Source organism: Scyliorhinus torazame, chromosome 14 (assembly GCF_047496885.1).
Source record: "Scyliorhinus torazame isolate Kashiwa2021f chromosome 14, sScyTor2.1, whole genome shotgun sequence".
Taxonomy (NCBI): domain Eukaryota; kingdom Metazoa; phylum Chordata; class Chondrichthyes; order Carcharhiniformes; family Scyliorhinidae; genus Scyliorhinus; species Scyliorhinus torazame.
In genome coordinates, this window is record NC_092720.1 from 173,768,273 (window position 1) to 173,788,593 (window position 20,321).

The 20,321-nt window shown below is 46.7% G+C and overlaps 1 protein-coding gene across 6 annotated transcripts in view; it reads left to right on the top strand.

Annotated features, from left to right (window-relative positions):
• LOC140390228 (uncharacterized) overlaps positions 1 to 3,749 on the top strand; it is a 72,951-nt gene extending 69,202 nt beyond the window's left edge. For all 6 annotated transcript variants that reach the window (XM_072475202.1, XM_072475206.1, XM_072475201.1 and 3 more), the window contains one exon: positions 116 to 3,749. In XM_072475202.1, coding sequence (XP_072331303.1) covers positions 313 to 1,119 — 807 coding nt within the window. In that variant the 5' untranslated portion in view covers positions 116 to 312 and the 3' untranslated portion in view covers positions 1,120 to 3,749. The remainder of the gene's footprint in view (positions 1 to 115) is intronic.
• The last annotated feature ends 16,572 nt before the right edge of the window (positions 3,750 to 20,321 follow it).

Sequence of the window (20,321 nt, forward strand, 5' to 3'; positions counted from 1 at the left end):
CTTAGACAACTGTGGAGAAGAAGGAAAGAAAGAATGTTCCCTAATGACTAGAATTGTCTGTTCCACATTTCTGCCCTGTGCTTTGTTTAACAACTTCTGTAAACTACTTTTACAGGGTATTTTAAGGAGAGGATGAATGCAGGACCCTCAAACCAAACATCACATCGAGATCTGGCACAACCAATTTGTTCACCAGCAGCTGAATATCATCACCCTTTGAAGGTGAAAGGAGGTATGTTTGTTTGTTCTGCTTGTGGCACAAGATTTTGAGCATCAATGTGACTGGAAAAGCACTGAAACACAGAGATTCACATGAGAGTGGGAGTGTTCCAGTGCACCAACTTTAACCAGTTACACAGCCTAAAACAAATCACCACAAAGGGAAACTGTACATGTGTTCTGTGTATGGACAAGTCTTCAACGGATCTTCCAACCCGGACTACTATGGAGAAACCGTGGAAATGTCGGGACTGTGGGAAGGGGTTCAATTATCCATCTCAGCTGGAGATTCATCAGCGTAGTCACACTGGGGAAATGCCGTTCAGTTGCTCACGATGTGGGAAGACTTTCAGAGAATCGTCCAACCTACAGAAACATCAGCAGCTTCACACTGGGGAGAAGCCCTTCACTTGTTCTGTATGTGGGAAAGGATTCACTCAGTCCTCCCACCTGCTGACACACCAGCGCGTGCACACAGGGGAGAGGCCGTACAGTTGCCCACATTGTCTGAAGACATTTACCCGTTCATCCAACCTTCTGAAACACCAGCGCGTTCATACAGGAGAGAGGCCATTCACCTGCTTTATTTGTGGAAAGGGATTCAGTCAGTCTTCTAACCTACTAACACACCAACGGGTTCACACTGGGGAGAAGCCATTTACCTGCTCTGTGTGTGGGAAGGGATTCTCTCAGTCCTTCCATCTGCTGACACATCAGCGAGTCCACACCAATGAGAGACCTTTCAAGTGCCCCGGCTGTGTGAAGACATTTGCCCGTTTATCCAACCTGAAGACACACCAGCGAGTTCACAGTGGGGAGAGGCCATTTACGTGCTCCCGGTGTGGGAAGGGATTCACCCAATCATCTAACTTACTAAAGCACCAGCAAATCCACAAATGAATGCAGGGAATTTATTTTGCTCTCGTAGCTGCTGTTAATTACAATCCAAAAAGACCTGAACCATGTTAATGTTGCCAGTCAGATGTTGGCTCTGCTGATGTTAACCTGTACACTTGGACTGGCATTTACCATTCTAATTAAATATTTGATCAATCAGGTTTGTTGAGCCAAGGTATTTCACAAAGGCAAGGCCATCAGATATATGTTCACTGGAAAAAAAATGAGTCATCTACATTCTTCGAGTGAAACAAATTAAGAAACCTTCCAATTCCATTAACTCTGTGACTCTTTCCTCCAATATCTTGCAAAACTGCTACTTTCTGATTTTTAGCTGATTTTTAAATTTTGTTTTGTGGTTGCAAGCTGCCCAGAATGTGTGTCATACCTGACAAGACAAGCTTCCAACGATAATCACAGTTGCGCAATGCTTCAAGTTTCAAATTTTCATTCATGTTTTCAGCTCCCTCCATAATCTCCCTCACTATCCTGAGTTGGACGAATATCGTTGTTCTTTCACTGCGCTGGGTCAAAATCCTGGAACTTCCTTCCCAGCAGCACTGTGGGTGTACTTACACTTCAGGGACTGCAGCAGTTCTTCAAGAGGTCTGCTCAGCACCACCTTCTCAAGGGCAACTTTGGTTGGGCAATGAATGCTATCCTAGCCAGCCATACCAACATTCCGTGAATGGGTTTTTTAAAACCTGGGCGGGATTCTCCCATCTGAAGGCAGAGTATTGACGTCATCGTAAAAACTGGAGAGTTTAAGACAGCATCAGTGGACCGCTATGTGTAGCAATCCTCTACCCTACAGGAGGCCAGCATGGCACTGGAGTGACCCACACTGCTCCAGCTGCTGATACCGTCGTCAAATGGGCACCACGGGCCTGCGCATGCGCGCTGCGACCGGCACAAATGCGCACATGCACACTGCGACCAGCACGAATGCGCGTATGCACGGTAGCTCCCTTCTCCGCACTGGCCCCGACGCATCATGGCGTTGGGCTACAGGGGCCAGCGCGGTGCAAAAGAGGCCCCACCACAAGAGGCCAACCCGCCAATCGGTCGGCCTCGATTGCGGGCCAGGCCACGGTGGGAGGCCACTCCCCGGGATCGGAGCCCCCGCCCACCCCCACCAGGCTGCCCCCAACAGGATGGATTCCGAGGGCCCGCCAGGTAAGACCAGATGTGAACGGCACCGGCGGGACTTGGGCTTTTTTGGACGGCCACTCGGCCCATCCCGGGAGGGGCTGTATAGAGTGGACCCTGACAGGCGCCTCGCCGACCGCCCTGGCGCCAATTCTCCACTCACCAGAGAATTTGCAGACCGGCCTCAGGGAGCCGTCGCGCGGTTCGCGCCTGGCCCGGCGATTCTCCGACCTGGCGTGTGCTGAGAGAATCCCGCCCCCTGTTCCTATCTCTATGGATCAGGCTGGAACCTCCTCCTGCCCAAAGGCCTTCAAATTCGATGTGCTGCTTGAATTCTGGCCTTGTGTGCATTGCCAACAGTAATTGTTCCGCCATTGGTAGCTGGGGCATAAGCTGCTTGCGGCCCCAACATTTGGAATTTCCTCCCGAAACATCTCCACCTCAGTTTCCTTATTTAAGATAAAATTAAAAAACAACAGTCTTGCACTGCCTGTGTGAAGCTCTATGCCTGTTTATCTAACCTGGAGCTCCAGTGAACTCAAAAAGAGGAGAGACTATTTGCTTGTGGGATTGTGATGCACTCGGTCGCCCAAGCTTCTAAAACACCAGCAAATTCAGCAGTGACAGAGATTGGAGTTCACTGTCATTGCTGCTGTAAACCACATTCTGAACTGAACAATGTTAATTTTGACACAGTAGAACAGTGTTCCTCACAGTGCCAGGGAGCCAGGTTCAATTCCGGCCTTGGGTGACGGTCTGTGTGGAGTTTGCACTTTCTCCCATGTCTGCGTGCGTTTCTCTGGGTGCTCTGGTTTCCCCCCACTGGCCAAAGATGTGCAGGTTAGGTGGATTGGCCATGATAAAATTGCCCTTTGGTGTCCAGGAATATACAGGTTAGATGAGGTTACAGATTTGGGACGGTGGGAATGGACCTGAGTGGGGTGTTCTTTCAGAGGATCGGTGCAGACTTGATGAGCTGGGTGGCTCCCCTCTGCACTGTAGGGATTCCATGATTAACAGTTGGATTTTGTTTCCACTGATGGGAAGAATCCCTGAAACCATTTGTTTTTCATCGGAGGAAGTCAGTCAGCTATGCTCTTGAGTGGACAAAAATAAAATTCCAAATCTATGATATCCAGGAGTATTTTCTCAATGTCTTTCAGAACTGCCTCTTTCTGATTTCTAGATGGGGCAGCATGGTAGCACAATACTTAGCACTGTTGCTTCACAGCTCCAGGGTCCCAGGTTCGATTTCCAGCTTGGGTCACTGTCTGTGCAGTCTGCATGTTCTCCCTGTGTCTCCGGGTGCTCCGGTTTCCTCCCACAAGTCTCGAAAGATGTGCTGTTAGTTAATTTGGACATTCTGAATTCTCCCTCTGTGTACCCGAATAGGAGCCAGAATGTGGCGATTAGGGGCTTTTCACAGTAACTTTGTTGCAGTGTTGATGTAAGCCTACCTGTGACAATAAAGATTATTATTATGATTTTCATTTTCATGTTTGCAATCTGACCACTTCTCTGGGTGGAAGGAGATTATTTAGTTTGAACACAGCCCTCGCTATCATTTCCTGAATTATGTTTGCCAGGACTAATGATACACTTCAATTTATTTTTATTTATTCATGGGATATGAGCGTCACTGGGCTGGGTCAACATTTATTGCTGCATTTAAGAGTCAACCACATTGCTGTGTGTCTGGAGTCACATGTAGGCCAGCATAAGGATGACAAATCTCCTTCCCTCATGGACATTTGTGAGCCTGCTGGTTTTTTATAACAATCAGCAATGGTTTCATGGTCATCTTTAGACTTTTAATTCCAGATTTTTTTTATTGAATTCAAATTTCACCATCTGCCGTGGTGGGATTCAAACCTGGGTCCCCAGAGCATTACCCAGTGGCAGTACCACTACACCACTGCCTCCCCAATTGAACAAGGCTTGTCAGTCACATGCAGACTTAGCTGATCACATATTCCGTCTCAATTTTGATTATTGTTCTCACCAGCCTGTTATTGATGAGACTTGCAACAATGGGGCTGAAATTCAATTTCTGTGTACTAGGGGTGGAGGCAGTGGTTGAGCACTGAGTGAGCAGTAAATCTGGTCTAGAATGGGCACTGGGTTTCCCTTCCATTTGGATTCTTCTGATGGCCATATGCCTCGGTTCAGCAGGCATTTCACTGCTCAGGGTAATTCTGGGTATGTCCTTGCTGAGTTGCTGAAGTGCATCTTTTAGATAATGCACATTGCACCACTGAGTGCTGCATTGGAGGGAGTGCAAGTTTAAGTTATTGCATGGGGTGTCAATCAAATTGGCTGCTTCGTCCTGGAAGTTGCTGAACTTGCATACATGTTATTGGAGTTTCAATTATCCGGGTAAGTGGAGCACATCTGTCACATTTCTTCCTTCTGACATTTGGATTGTGAACACGTTTTGGGAAGTCAGGAGGTGAGTTACTACAGAATTTTCAGTGATGACTTGTTCTTGTAGCTGCATAAAGCCCCTATAAGTTTCTGGATGAAGTACAGCGACACTACCGTTTGGAATTTGCTGTTGAGGGATGATTTTAGTCTTACCCAACTTATTTGATCCTTCGTTCCCTCTGAATTTGTTTGCTGGAGTGCACAACATATGGTCAATTCAAACCGATGGGGTTCTAGTTATGCTAGACTGCATGTTCATTCAGATGAGTTCTGTTGAGGGAAAAATAACCATTCATTAAAATAGTTCATCATTCATCATGATATTTAAGCAGCAGTCTCCAGCTTCGAAGCTGAAATCATCCTGTGATATCCTTGCCAAGCAGCCCTGTGCACTGTTTTAAAATGACAATGGCTGTGAGTTTGTGTCACTTTATTACAGTGAGGCAACAAAGAGGAACTGATGTCTGGTGCGGTGATCATATACCGGTGAGTTATCTGTGCTGTGGCTGTGACAAACTTGGCTCGAATCTAAGTCAAGTGAAGAATGTTTTGCTCTTCACAATTCCTGCTCAAAAATGCAATGAGGAATTTATTGCATGAGTGAAGATTTTTTAATTGTACAACAGAGGAAAATAGGAGCAGGAACATTTGGTCTGTTGAACTCACTCCACCATTCAAACAAATCATGGCTGATTATCTACCTCTGTGCCATTTCCCCCAATCTGCCCATATCCTTTGATGATATCTGTATCCAGAAATCAACCAATTTAGGTTTTCAGTGTGTTCAATGACAGAGCTCTCGTAGCTCTCAGCATTGAGAATTCCCAAGATTCAACCTCCTCTGAATTAAAAAAAAAAACTCACCTGAGTCCAAAATGCCCTGCCCCTTAACCTATGTCCCCTGGTTCTACACTCAGCAGTCAGGGGGAAACATCCAATCCACATCTCTACTCCTAGACCCTATAAGATTTTTGTAAGGTTCAGTGATAGCTTCCCTCTTTCTTCAAAAATCTGGAGAATACTGGCCCAGTTTCCTCAATTTATCAATTGAGGAGAATCCTGCCACCCCAGGTATTAGCCTGCAGCACACCCGTTCCAGATATATGGCAAATACTCCCTTCCTTAAATAAATATTCATCCACCTCCACTTTAAATACTTCGAATGATCCAGCCTTCACCGCCCTCTGGGGCAGAGAATTCCAGAGATTTGCCAACCTCTGCGAGAAGACATTTCTATGCATCTGAGTTTTAAATGACCGGCCCTTTATCTTGTAGCTCTGTCCCCTTGTTCGACTCTCCCACTCGTGAAAACATTTCACCATCTAACCTGCCAAGCCCGCTCAGATTCTTGTATGTTTGAATCAGGTTCGCCCTCACTCTTCTAAACTCCAAGAAATATGGACCCAGACTATTTAGTCCCTCTTGATCAGATAACCCTCTAATCCCAGAAATTAGCCTGGTGAACCTCCTTTGAACTGCCTTCAATGTTACTATATGAATCTTTAGGTTTACCTTTCATAAAACCATGTTGACTAGGTTTGACTCGCTATTTCTACTTTGATTAGTGACTCCACCATCTTGCCAATAGTAGATGTTGAACTAACTGGCCTTTAGTTCCCTGCATTCTACCTTCCTCCATTTTTGAACAAGGGAGTCAAATTGGCTGTTTGCCAATCATCTGGTACCCTCATGGAATTTAGCGGGTTATCAAAATTTTCAACCACTGAGTCCACTATATTTTCTGCCACTTCCATTAAAACTCTAGCACGCAGTTCATCTGGTCTTGGTGACTTGTCTTCCTTCAGCCGCTTGAGTTTCGGTAATATTCTATCTGGTGTGATTGAGATATTTGTAAGTTCTTCCATGTTATTCAAAATAAACCTATCTGATATCTTAGGGCTTTTTGCAATGTCTTCCATGGTGAAGTCTGAAGCAAAAAAATTATTTAGCATATCCGCCATTCCTTTGTTTGCTGTTATTAATTCACCAGCGTCATTCAGTAAAAGTCCTTCCTTCTCTTCGCTGCCCACTTCCTATTTTTATATATTTGTAGAAACTCATACTATTTGTTTTATATGCAAGTTTTCTCTCAAAATTCATTCACTATCACTTGCCATTTTGTGTATCCTGCTTTTCAATTTATCATTATCCTTGACATCCTCTGTTGCCAGGGATTTGTCTCTTTCTCATGGATCCCTCTTTTTGATTGGGATAACTCCTGTTGAGCATTATTTATAGAATGTTTAGATATATTATGGGCCAGCTGTTAGAATATCTAACACTACCCATTTACTGACCTGAATCTTAGCTTGTTTACCCAGTTCACCTTTGACAAGTCCTCTCTCATACCATTTTAATTGCCTTTATTTAAGTTGAAGGCACAGATTATAGATCTATGATGTTCACCCTCAAACTATATCTGGAATTCTATCATATTGTAGTCACTACCCACTACGGGATCCTTTACCTAAAGATCCCTTATTAATCCTTCTTCATTACACAAAAAAACAAAATCTAAAAGAGCTCATTCCTGGGTAGGTTCCACAACGTACTGCTCTAAAAAGCAATCCTTGATGCACTCCACAAATTCTTCTTCTATGCTACCCTTGCCAGTCTGGCTTGTCCAACCAATATGGAGATGAAAATTTGCTATGATAATTGCCATTCCCTTCAAATGGCAATATTTCCCCAATTATGTTCTGGCCTCTTGAGATGTCACATTTTGGGGGTCTAAAGACTGCTGCCACCCTTGTCTTCCTTCCCCTACTATTCATGATTTCAACCCAAACAGATTGTACATCACTATCCACTGCTTTTATATCACGGCTCTGAATGCTTCCTTGATAAACAATGCTACCCACCTCCTTTCCCCTTTGGTATGTTCTTTTGGAACATTCTATACCCTGGAATGTTGAGCACCCAGTCATGTTCACCCTGCAACCAGATTTCTGTTATAGTTAATACATCACACACATATGTTGCAATCTGCGCTCGCAACTCGTTTATATAGTTGCAAATGCTTTGTGCATTCAGATAAAGTACATTTCCCTTTGTTTTATTTTTCAGTCATTTTAAACTCTAGATTTGCTCAGTGTTGCCTATTTTTGTTTATGTTTCCTTTCCCGGCCTGTCACACTATGACAGTCAAGTACCCCTCACTATCCTGTGCCAACGTTCTCTCATATACCGCTGTCTTTTTTTAAACCTTCCATTCTTGGAACCCTCCATCTCCTAGTTAGGCCTCGCTTATGTGTCCTTGGTACAGAATTATGTTTATGTGATCTGTCCCTTCCTGCTGTTTTCTGTTGATACTCAGACTGAACTCTAATCTACACTCCCACCCTCAACTTTGACTTCCTAATTTTCCAAGCAACTGAACCCTCACCCCCACTAAAGTCCTCTCTACTTCCTAGTTTTTTTCTCCCAATTATGGGACAATTTAGCGTGTTCAATCCTCCTATACTGAACATCTTTGGATTGTGGGAGTGAGACCCACACAGACACGGGGAGAATGTTCAAACTCCACAGAGAGTGATCTGGGTCCTGGATCGAACCCAGGCCCTCGGCACCATGAGACAGCAGTGCTAACTACTGCACCACTGTGCCACCTAGTTCCTCAAGTATATGGTCCACAAGAATACTGATTGAAGCATGATTCAGATGTAGGCTATCCCAATGGTACAGACCCCAATTTCCCCAGTACTGATGCCCATGTCCCACAAACCAATATCCACTTCTCGCATACCAGTCTTTGAGCCAAGTATTCATGTCTGTAATTTTACATACACTTCACCAATTTGCACCTGGCTCAGGTAATAATCCAGGGATTATAACTTTGGAGGTTCTATTCTTTAATTTAGTGCCTAACTCCCCAAACTGCCGAAACATAACCCCCTTCCTCTTTCTATCTATGTCGTTGGTACCTACATGAACCATGGTAAGAAGTCTTACAACACCAGATTAAAGTCCAACAGGTTTGTTTTGATATCACTAGCTTTCGGAGAGCTGCTCCTTCCTCAGGTGAATCACCTGAGGAAGGAGCAGCGCTCCGAAAGCTAGTGATATCAAAACAAACCTGTTGGGCTTTAACCTGGTGTTGTAAGACTTCTTACCATGCTCACCCCAGTCCAACGCCGGGAACTCCACATCATGGCTACATAAACCATGACCACTGGATCCTCCGCCCTCCCACCGTGACTTCCTCATCAGCCCAGAGCATATGTTCCAAGCCTTGGCAACACGCAGGCAACTCAATCTTCGAGACTCTCAATCCTGGCTAAAGAGAACTCTGTCTATTCTCCTTAATATAGTATCCCGAACTATGACTACATTTGTATTTTCTCCCACAACTTGAATGATTCTCTGAACAACAGTGCCATGTTCAATTTGCTCATCTTCCCTACAGTCCCCACTCTCGACCACACAAGGAGCACGAATCCCATGCCTGTTGGACAAGGACAGTGGTTGAGGCTCCTGCAGTGCGATACCTTGGATCCCTTTACCTACCGCACTTGCAGTCACACCCTCCTGTCTTGACCAGGTTTAGACAGTTAATCTAACGGGTGTGACTGCCTCCTGAAACAGTCGTGCAACAACCCTAAATCTAAAATAACCCAATCCATAATTTGCTGCTCAATATATCTCTCCCGGAAGTCATTTGCTGGAAGTCATTCTACACAGAATGATTACCAATTGTATTTAGCCAGTCACTCTATAAATTTAAAACACCCATCATTACTGCATTACTTATTATACATGCAGCTCCACTTTCCTGAATCATACCATACATGTTAGTACCATTGCAGAGGTCATGGTAGCACAGTGGTTAGTACAATTGCTTCACAGCTCCAGGGTCCCCAGTTCGATTCAGACTTGGGTCACTGTCTGTGCGGAGTTTGCACTTTTTCCCCGTGTCTCCTGGGTTTGCTCTGGGTGCTCCGGTTTCCTCCCACAGTCCAAAGATGTGCAAGTTAGGTGGATTAACCATACTAAATTGCTCTTAGTTCCAAACAAAAAGGTTGGGTGGGGTTACTAGGTGACAGGGATAGGGTAGAGGTGGGCTTATGTCGGGTGCTCCTTCCAAGAGCCGAATGGCCTCCTTCTGCACTGTACATTCTATGATTACAGTTTGGCAGCCTATAAATAACTTCAGCAATCTTTACTTCCCTCGGCTGTTCATTCGCTCCATCCAAACAGATTCTACATTTTGATTCTTTGATCTGAGATGACTGCACAACGGGGACCTTGTCTCTTATTAACGTTGTTACTTCACCCCCTTTTCTGCACCTATTTATTTGAGATTTCCAGAAAACTACAATATTTTGCTTTTGCTTTAATGCCAAGAAAGAACTGCGTTAGGTTTCCATAATATTCGGTGCCAGAATCGGACAGAGTCAGCGTGGATTTATGAAGGGGGAAATCATACTGGATAAATCTACGGAATTCTTTGAAGATATAACTGGTGGAGTTGATGATGGGGATCCAGTGGATGTGCTTTATTTGGACTTTCAGAAGGCTTTTGGCAAAGTCCCACATAAGTGTGTTAAATTAAAGTGTATGGGATGAGGGGTACTGTATTGAAATGGATAGAAAACTGTCTGGCAGACAGAAAATAAAGTAGGAATTCATGGGTATTTTCCAAATGGCAGGTGGTGACGAGGGGAGTACTGTACAGATTAGTGCTGGAACCCCCAGCTATTCACAATGAATATAAATGATTTAGATAAGGGAACAAAATGTACTATCTCCAGATTTGCAGATGATACTTAGGTGGGTGCGAGGTTGAGCTGTGAAGAGATCCTTCAGTGTGATTTGGACAAGTTGAGTGCGTGGGCAAATGAATGGCAGATACAGCATAATGTGGATACATTTGAGGTCATCTAATTTGCTGGCAAAAAGGGGAAGGCAGACAATTATCTGAATGGTTGTAAATTCGGAGATGGGAATGTGCAATGAGACCTGGGTGTCCTCGAACACCAGTCGCTGAAGGTAACCATGTGGTAAAGAAGACAACAATGTATTGGCCTTCATAGTGAGAGGTTTCACAATCAGGAGCAGGGATGTCATGCTGCAATTATATCGGGTCTTGGTGAGACCACACCTGAAATTGTGTGTGCAATTTTGGTCTCCTTATCTGAGGAAGGATGTTCTTGCTCTGGAGGGAGTGCTTCGAAGGTTTACCTGGCTGATTCCTGGATGGTAGGATGGACACATGAGGAGGGAGGAGAAATGAAGTTGGTTAAGATTGTATTTGCTGGAGTTCAAACGAATGGGAGGGTCTCATGGAAACCTAGAACATTCTAACAGGATCGAGACAGGGTAGATGGAACAAGGATGTTCACGGTGGTGGGAGTGTCTGGAACCAGGGCTCACAGGCTGCGGATACAGGGTAAATCATTTAGGACAGCGATGAGAAATTTATTCACCTAGAGTATTTGTTGCCACAGGGAGTAGTGAGGCCAAAACATTGTGTTTTCAAGAGACAGTTAGATATAGCACGTGTGGGGAAGTGAATCAAAGAATATGTTTGGGGGAGGTGGGTTTTGGCTCCTGAGATTGATGATCACCCATGATCATAATGAATGACGGAGAAAGCTCGAAGAGACAAATTATCTCCTCCTGCTCCTATTTTCTATGTAATGGCCCATAAGTGCCATTATTTTAATGCTCCAGGCGCGTGACGCTCTTTTGGAAAACGGCAGAATTGTAAGGATGAGTGGAAATGTAAAGTGCGCGTTTGCGTACGGGAAGAGCTGAATAAAATAAACGTGGCCCTGAGGAAAGGTGGTGTTGTCAAGGAAGTTCCCAGTGAATCACAAAATTAAAAATTAAAACTGGGAATATTCATCTACCTGGGGCTAATATGTGTGTGTTATGCCCTATCAGACCCCATTAATATGTCAAACACTTCCACGAGTTTACCCCTCAATCTTCATACAGACTGAAAACAGTGATTCGACTTCAGCAGTTCTCCAATTGCTTTATTTTCATTGTTCAATAGCACCGGAAGCCTCAAAGCGTTATCGCATGTCTTGTTAAAACTGCAGTTTAAGGAGGGCTTGAGTAGCTTGAGGGCAGTCAGAAGTTAACCGCTGGTCCAGTGCGCAGTTTAATTCCACCAAGGTAATTAAGAAGGTGTGCGGTTTGATCTGGATATATGAACTGTTATTTATTGATCAATTTAACCACGGTTTTAATCTCTGCTGAAGGCTTCATTCAAAACGAGATTTCGTTTAGAATCTGGTTTCTGTCTTGTGGGAGTAGAACACGACTTTCCTGCTCTTGAAGTTCATCCATCTCCGGGATATTCGAGAAAGAATATTTTTACGTGTGCGGTGACCATTCTATTGATCTGACGTTTTCAGCAGTTTTGACACAACGAGACCAGCTCTGCAGTCATTGCCGATATGAAACATTACTGCTGCAGAGTCGCTTGTTTGTTACCACCTCCAGTTTCGCCAAGTCCAGGGGGCCACTCCCCCCGAATATATCCTCCTATCGACTCACTCTCATCATTCCGTTGGAGCATTTCCCCAACACCTCCACCACCCTTTCAGGCAGTGAGTTCCAGATACGCCCCCACCCTCTGGGTGAAATAGATTTTCCTAAAATCCGCTCAAAATCTTTCATTTCCAAGACTCAGCCCCGACGCCCTGGCCCATTGCTCTATTACCCGGAACGTTCCGACAGCACTTCCAGACGAAATCGAAGGAGTCATCAGTTAGCAGAGTTTCACAGCACAGAAACAGGCCCTTCGGTCCATCGTGCCTGCGCCGGTCATCTATCTCCTCTAACTGCATTTTCCAGCACTTCGTCCATGGGCTTGTATGCTGTGGCGTTTCAAATGCTCATCCAAATCATAGAATCATCGAATTTCAGTGCTGAAGGAGGCCATTCGGCCCATCGAGTCTGCACCGGCCCTTGGAAAGAGCACCCTACCCAAGCCCACACCTCTACCCTATCCCCGTAACCACACTTAACCTTTTTGGACACCAAGGGCAATTTAGCATGGCCAGTCCACCTAACCCGCACATCTTTGGACTGTGGTAGGAAACTGGAGCATCCGGAGGAAACAAACGCAGACACGGGGAGAACGTGCAGACATGGGGAGAACGTGCACACTCCGCACAGACAGTCGCCCAAGCAAGGTATCGAATCTGGGACCCTGGTGCTGTAAAGCAACTGTGCTAACCACTATGCTACCATACTGCCCCGATGCTTCTTTAATGTTGTGAGAGTTCCTGCCTCCCCAACTTCAGGCAGTGAGTTCCAGATACCTACTACCCTCTGGGTGAAAACGATTTTCCTAAAATTGGCTCTAAAGCTTCTACCACTTTCTTCAATCCATGCCTGCTGATTATTGACGCCCTCGTTAATATATATTGTGAAAAGTTGTGGTCCCAATATCGACCCCTGAGGCACACCACTAGCTACCAGCTGTCATCCTGAAAAATACCCCTTTATCCCCATTCTTTGCCTTCTGCCAATCAGTCAATCCTCTAACTATGCCTGTATCTTAACACTGTGGGTCTTAAGCTATTTAACAAAATCCTATACAGCACCTTGTCAAAGAAATCGAAATAGATTATGTCCACTGGTTCTCTTTTGTCTAAATTCCTTGTTTGCTCCTCAATGAATTATAACAGATTTGTCATACATGCCCTCCTCTTGACGAAGCTGTGCTGACAGTCCTATTTTATTATACACTTTCAATGCTTCGAAATGTCATCTTTAAGAATAGACTCTAAACTCTAAACAATGACCAAAGACGGGCTAACCGGACTATAATTTCCCGTCTTCTGCCTCCCTCCCTTCGTAAACTGTGGTGTTACATTAGCTATTTTCCATTCCTCTGAGACCATCCCTGCCTCCAGTGATTCCTGAAAGATCACCACCAATGCCTCCGCAATCTCCTCAGCTATCTCCTTTGAACCCCGGGGTTTAGCCCTTCTGGTCAAGGTGATTTATCCACCTTCACACTTTTCAGTTTCCCCAGAATCTTCTCATTGGTAATGGCTACTACACTCACCTCTGCCCCCTAATTCTCCTGAATTTCTAGTCGTCCACTGGTGTCTTCTACGATGCAGACTGATGAAAAGTAACTCTTCAGTTCCTCTGTAATTTTTTTTGTTTTCTATTACTACTTCTCCAGCCTTATTTTCGAGTAGTCCAATGTCTATTATTGCCTCGCACTTACTCTTTATATATTGACAAAACCTCTTGCTATCTTCTTTTATATAACTAGCTAGCTTACGCTCATATTTCATCTTCTCTGACTTCCGGGTGCGGCGATGACCAGCTGAGTCGCACGTTTCGGCAGCTCCCTGTGAAATGGACTTTTGGGCTCTTGATAGGAGCCCCAACGGCAATTTTGACGGCTAAAAACACTGTGCGGTAAACCAGAAGGGAATCCCCCCTGAATACGGATGGAAAAAGGAGGAGAGAGTGGCCAGATTGCAGTGGATCCTTTAGAACAGTGGCAAGGAAGGCAAGCAAAAACCAAGATGGCGTCGGAAGGTGGCAGTTTAACATGGGGCCCTGAACAACAAGAGTTCTTGAAATGCTGTGTGGAAGAGATCAAAAAGGAAATGAAGAAAGAGCTGTTGGCCCCGATACTACAGGCGATCGAGGGGCTAAAGGAGGAACAAAAGACCCAGGAGCGGGAGCTTCGGGTCATGAAGGCAAAGGCAGCCGAGAATGAGGACGATATACAGGGCCTGGTGGTGAAGACGGAGACGCAGGAGGCACATCAGAAACGATGCGTGGAAAGGTTGGAGGCACTGGAAAACAACGCAAGGAGGAACAACCTGAGGATTCTTGGTCTTCCTGAAGGTGTGGAGGGAGCGGACGTCGGGGCATATGTGAGCACGATGCTGCACTCATTAATGGGAGCGGAGGCCCCGGCGGGTCCGTTGGAGGTGGAGGGAGCATACCGAGTGATGGCGCGAGGACCGAGAGCAGGAGAAATTCCCAGAGCCATAGTGGTGAGATTCCTCCGTTTTAAGGATAGAGAAATGGTCCTTAGATGGGCGAAGAAAACTTGGAGCAGTAAATGGGAGAACGCGGTGATCCGCGTTTATCAAGACTGGAGTGCGGAGGTGGCGAGAAGGAGGGCGAGCTTTAATCGGGCCAAGGCGGTGCTTCATAAAAAGAAGATAAAATTTGGAATGCTGCAACCGGCAAGACTGTGGGTCACATATCGAGGCAGGCACCACTACTTTGAGACGGCGGATGAAGCGTGGACTTTTATTGTGGAAGAAAAACTGGAATGAGCGGGTTATTAAAAAGAACGTTCGAACAAAGTGGTGGGGCGAATGTGGGGGGCAAAGAGGGATTTTATGTACTAATCCTGCGATGTGGTAACTTTTCTCTCTCCCACAGGTGGTGATGGGGGAGGAGGGGAGGTGGAGGAGATGGGGCGTTGGCCATTGGGGGCGGGGCCAAGAGAGAAGCGCGGGCTTGGTTCCCGCGCTATGATAATCATGGCGGGAATAGAGAAGCAGGAAGGAGGGGGCGTCGCACGGTGCGAGCCGAGGTCAAGGGGGGAAGCTGAGGTCAGCCAGAGTTTGCTGACTTCTGGGAGCAACATGGGGGGAGTAATTACGCGAGCGGGGGATCTAGCGGGGGGGTGGGAGGGGGGAATTACTGGGTTGCTGCTGCTGGGGAGAGGGGGGAGCTAGTATGGGAGAGGATGGGCGGGGGGGCACCGCCTGGGGGAGATACAGCTGCGTGGGAACTGGGTGAGGAGCTGGAAAAAGGTGATGGCTAATCGACAAGGGGGGGGGTAGGAAGCCCCCCAACTCGGCTGATCACGTGGAACGTGAGAGGGCTGAACGGGCCGATAAAGAGGGCACGGGTACTCGCACACCTTAAGAAACTTAAGGCAGATGTGGTTATGTTACAGGAAACGCACCTGAAACTGATAGACCAGGTTAGGCTACGCAAAGGATGGGTGGGGCAGGTGTTCCATTCGGGGCTAGATGCGAAAAACAGGGGGGTGGCTATATTAGTGGGGAAGCGGGTAATGTTCGAGGCAAAGACTATAGTGGCGGATAACGGGGGCAGATACGTGATGGTGAGTGGCAAACTACAGGGGGAGACGGTGGTTTTGGTAAACGTATATGCCCCGAACTGGGATGATGCCAATTTTATGAGGCGGATGCTAGGACGCATTCCGGACCTAGAGTTGGGAAAGCTGATAATGGGGGGAGATTTTAATACGGTGTTGGAACCAGGGCTGGATAGGTCGAAGTCCAGGACTGGAAGGAGGCCGGCAACAGCCAAGGTGCTTAAAGATTTTATGGAGCAGATGGGAGGTGTAGACCCGTGGAGATTTAGCAGACCTAGGAGTAAGGAGTTCTCGTTTTTCTCCTATGTCCATAAAGTCTACTCGCGAATAGACTTTTTTGTGCTGGGTAGGGCATTGATCCCGAAGGTGAGGGGAACGGAGTATACGGCTATAGCCATTTCGGATCACGCTCCACACTGGGTGGACTTGGAGATAGGGGAGGAAACAGGAGGGCGCCCACCCTGGAGAATGGACATGGGACTAATGGCAGATGAGGGGGTGTGTCTAAGGGTGAGGGGGTGCATTGAAAAGTACTTGGAACTCAATGATAATGGGGAGGTCCAGGTGGGAGTGGTCTGGGAGGCGTTGAAGGCGGTGGTTAGAGGGGAGCTGATATCAATAAGGGCACATAAAGGGAAGCAGGAGGGTAAGGAACGGGAGCGGTTGCTGCAAGAACTTTTGAGGGTGGACAGACAATATGCGGAAGCATCGGAGGAGGGACTGTACAGGGAAAGGCAAAGGCTACATGTAGAATTTGACTTGCTGACTACAGGCACTGCAGAGGCACAATGGAGGAAGGCACAGGGTGTACAGTACGAATATGGGGAGAAGGCGAGCAGGTTGCTGGCACACCAATTGAGGAAAAGGGGAGCAGCGAGGGAAATAGGGGGAGTGAGGGATGAGGAAGGAGAGATGGAGCGGGGAGCGGAGAGAGTGAATGGAGTGTTCAAGACATTTTATAAAAAATTATATGAAGCTCAACCCCCGGATGGGAGGGAGAGAATGATGGGCTTCTTGGATCGGCTGGAATTTCCCAAGGTGGAAGAGCAGGAAAGGGTGGGACTGGGAGCACAGATCGTGGTAGAAGAAGTGGTGAAAGGAATTAGGAGCATGCAGGCGGGAAAGGCCTCGGGACCGGATGGATTCCCAGTCGAATTCTATAGAAAATATGTGGACTTGCTCGCCCCGGTACTGACGAGGACCTTTAATGAGGCAAAGGAAAGGGGACAACTGCCCCCGACTATGTCTGAAGCAACGATATCGCTTCTCTTAAAGAAGGAAAAGGACCCGCTACAATGCGGGTCCTCTCGACCTATTTCCCTCCTAAATGTAGATGCCAAGGTCCTGGCCAAGGTAATGGCAATGAGAATAGAGGAATGTGTCCCGGGGGTGGTCCACGAGGACCAAACTGGGTTTGTGAAGGGGAGACAGCTGAACACGAATATACGGAGGTTGTTAGGGGTAATGATGATGGCCCCACCAGAGGGAGAAACGGAGATAGTAGTGGCGATGAATGCCGAGAAAGCATTTGATAGAGTGGAGTGGGATTATTTGTGGGAGGTGTTGAGGAGATTTGGTTTTGGAGAGGGGTATGTTAGATGGGTGCAGCTGTTGTATAGGGCCCCAGTGGCGAGCGTGGTCACGAATGGACGGGGATCTGCATATTTTCGGCTCCATAGAGGGACAAGGCAGGGATGCCCTCTGTCCCCATTATTGTTTGCACTGGCGATTGAGCACCTGGCGATAGCGTTGAGGGGTTCCAAGAAGTGGAGGGGAGTGCTTAGGGGAGGAGAAGAGCACCGGGTATCTTTGTATGCGGACGATTTGCTACGAGACGTGGCGGACCCGGCGGAGGGGATGCCAGAAATAATGCGGATACTTGGGGAGTTTGGGGATTTTTCAGGGTATAAATTGAACATGGGGAATAGTGAGTTGTTTGTGGTGCATCCAGGGGAGCAGAGTAGAGAAATAGAGGACCTACTGTTGAGGAAGGTAAATGGGACTTTCGTTACCTGGGGATCCAGATAGCTAAGAATTGGGGCACATTGCATAGGTTAAATTTAACGCGGTTGGTGGAACAGATGGAGGAGGATTTCAAGAGATGGGATATGGTATCCCTGTCAATGGCAGGGAGGGTGCAGGCGGTTAAGATGGTGGTCCTCCCGAGATTCCTCTTTGTGTTTCAGTGCCTCCCGGTGGTGATCACGAAGGCTTTTTTAAAAAGGATTGAAAAGAGCATCATGGGTTTTGTGTGGGCCGGGAAGACCCCGAGAGTGAGGAAGGGATTCTTACAGCGTAGCAGGGATAGGGGGGGGCTGGCACTACCGAGCCTAAGTGAGTATTATTGGGCCGCTAATATTCCAATGGTGAGTACGTGGATGGGAGAGGAGGAGGGAGCGGCGTGGAAGAGATTAGAGAGGGCGTCCTGTAGGGGGACTAGCCTACAGGCTATGGTAACAGCCCCATTGCCGTTCTCACCGAGGAACTACACCACAAGCCCGGTGGTGGTGGCTACACTGAAGATTTGGGGACAGTGGAGAAGGCATAGGGGAAAGACTGGAGCCTTGGGGGGGGGGGGGGTCCCCGATAAGAAACAACCATAGGTTTGCCCCGGGGGGAATGGATGGGGGATATGGGATGTGGCAAAGAGCAGGAATAACGCAACTGAAAGATCTGTTTGTGGATGGGAAGTTCGCGAGTCTGGGAGCGCTGACCGAGAAATATGGGCTGCCCCAAGGGAATGCATTCAGGTATATGCAACTGAGGGCTTTTGCGAGGCAACAGGTGAGGGAATTCCCGCAGCTCCCGTCACAAGAGGTGCAGGACAGAGTGATCTCAAAGACATGGGTGGGGGATGGTAAGGTGTCAGATATATATAGGGAAATGAGGGACGAAGGGGAGACTATGGTAGATGAACTAAAAGGGAAATGGGAAGAAGAGCTGGGGGAGGAGATCGAGGAGGGGCTGTGGGCAGATGCCCTAAGCAACGTAAACTCGTCGTCCTCGTGTGCCAGGCGAAGCTTGATTCAGTTTAAGGTATTACACAGGGAACATATGACTGGAGCACGGCTCAGTAAATTTTTTGGGGTGGAGGATAGGTGTGCGAGGTGCTCAAGAAGCCCAGCGAATCATACCCATATGTTTTGGTCATGCCCGGCACTACAGAGGTTTTGGATGGGGGTGACAAAGGTGCTTTCAAAAGTAGTAGGAGTCCGGGTCGAACCAAGCTGGGGGTTGGCTATATTTGGGGTTGCACAAGAGCCGGGAGTGCAGGAGGCGAGAGAGGCCGATGTTTTGGCCTTTGCGTCCCTAGTAGCCCGGCGCAGGATATTGCTAATGTGGAAATAAGCCAAGCCCCCGGGGGTGGAGACCTGGATAAATGACATGGCGGGGTTTATAAAGCTAGAGCGGATTAAGTTCGTCCTAAGGGGGTCGGCTCAAGGGTTCACCAGGCGGTGGCAACCGTTCGTCGAATACCTCGCAGAAAGATAGACGGAACGGGAAAAAGAGGGCAGCAGCAGCAGCCCAGGATCGGGGAGGGGTGGGGGGGGGGGGGGGGGGGAGGAGGAACCAGAAGGACTCTCAGGGTTGTTAATATATACTGTGTAGTATGTATAGGTCGTTGCTACAGATAATTATATATTGGACTGTTAAATTATATTTTTGGAGAGTGTTACTTGTGACAAGGCAGTTGCCAATTAGGGCTAGTTTTCATTTTTGTTATTTATTATTTATTCTTTTTTTTTTGTTTATAAAATAGGTCATTGTTATTTGTGTTGTTATAATGTTGTGTAAAGGATGCACAATGTACTGTGTTGGTTGACCAAAAATTTTCAATAAAATATTTAATTAAAAAAAAATATTTCATCTTCTCTCCCTTTATTGCTTTGTTAGTTGTCCTCTGCTTGATTTTAACGGCTTCCAAATGCATTGACTTCCCACTAATCCTCGCCACCTTGTATGCTCTTTCTTTTCCTTTTATGCTGTCCTTGAGTTCCTTCGCCAGCCATGGATGCCTTGTCCTCCCCTTAGCATGTTGAGATTAATTTCTTTGTGCCTCCAGAATTACCCCCCAAAACCCCTGGTATTGCTGTTCCACTGTCTTCCTTACCACGCTGCCCTTCCAATCTACCCTGGCCAGCTCCCTCCTCACGTCTTTGTCATTACATTTATTCAGTTGTAATGCCGTTACATCCAACCTCTCCATCTCAAACTGCAGGGTGAATTCTATCATATGTGGTCACTGCGTCCGAAGGGATCCTTCACTTTAAGTTGCTGAATCAATTCTGCTCCACATCCACCTTGTCAATACCCTCAGGATCTTAAATGTTTTGATCAAGTCGCTTCTTACTTGTCGAACATCCAGAGTCCACAAACAAGCCACTTCAGCCTTTCCTCACAATACAACCCAACCATTCTGATGTTAGTCTAGCAAGGCTTATTTGAATTTCTTCCAACTCATTTACATATTTCCTTAAATATGGAGATAAATACTGTACAAAATACTGCAAATTTGGTCTCTTCAATGACCTGCATAATATTTTTTTAAGATATATTTTTATTC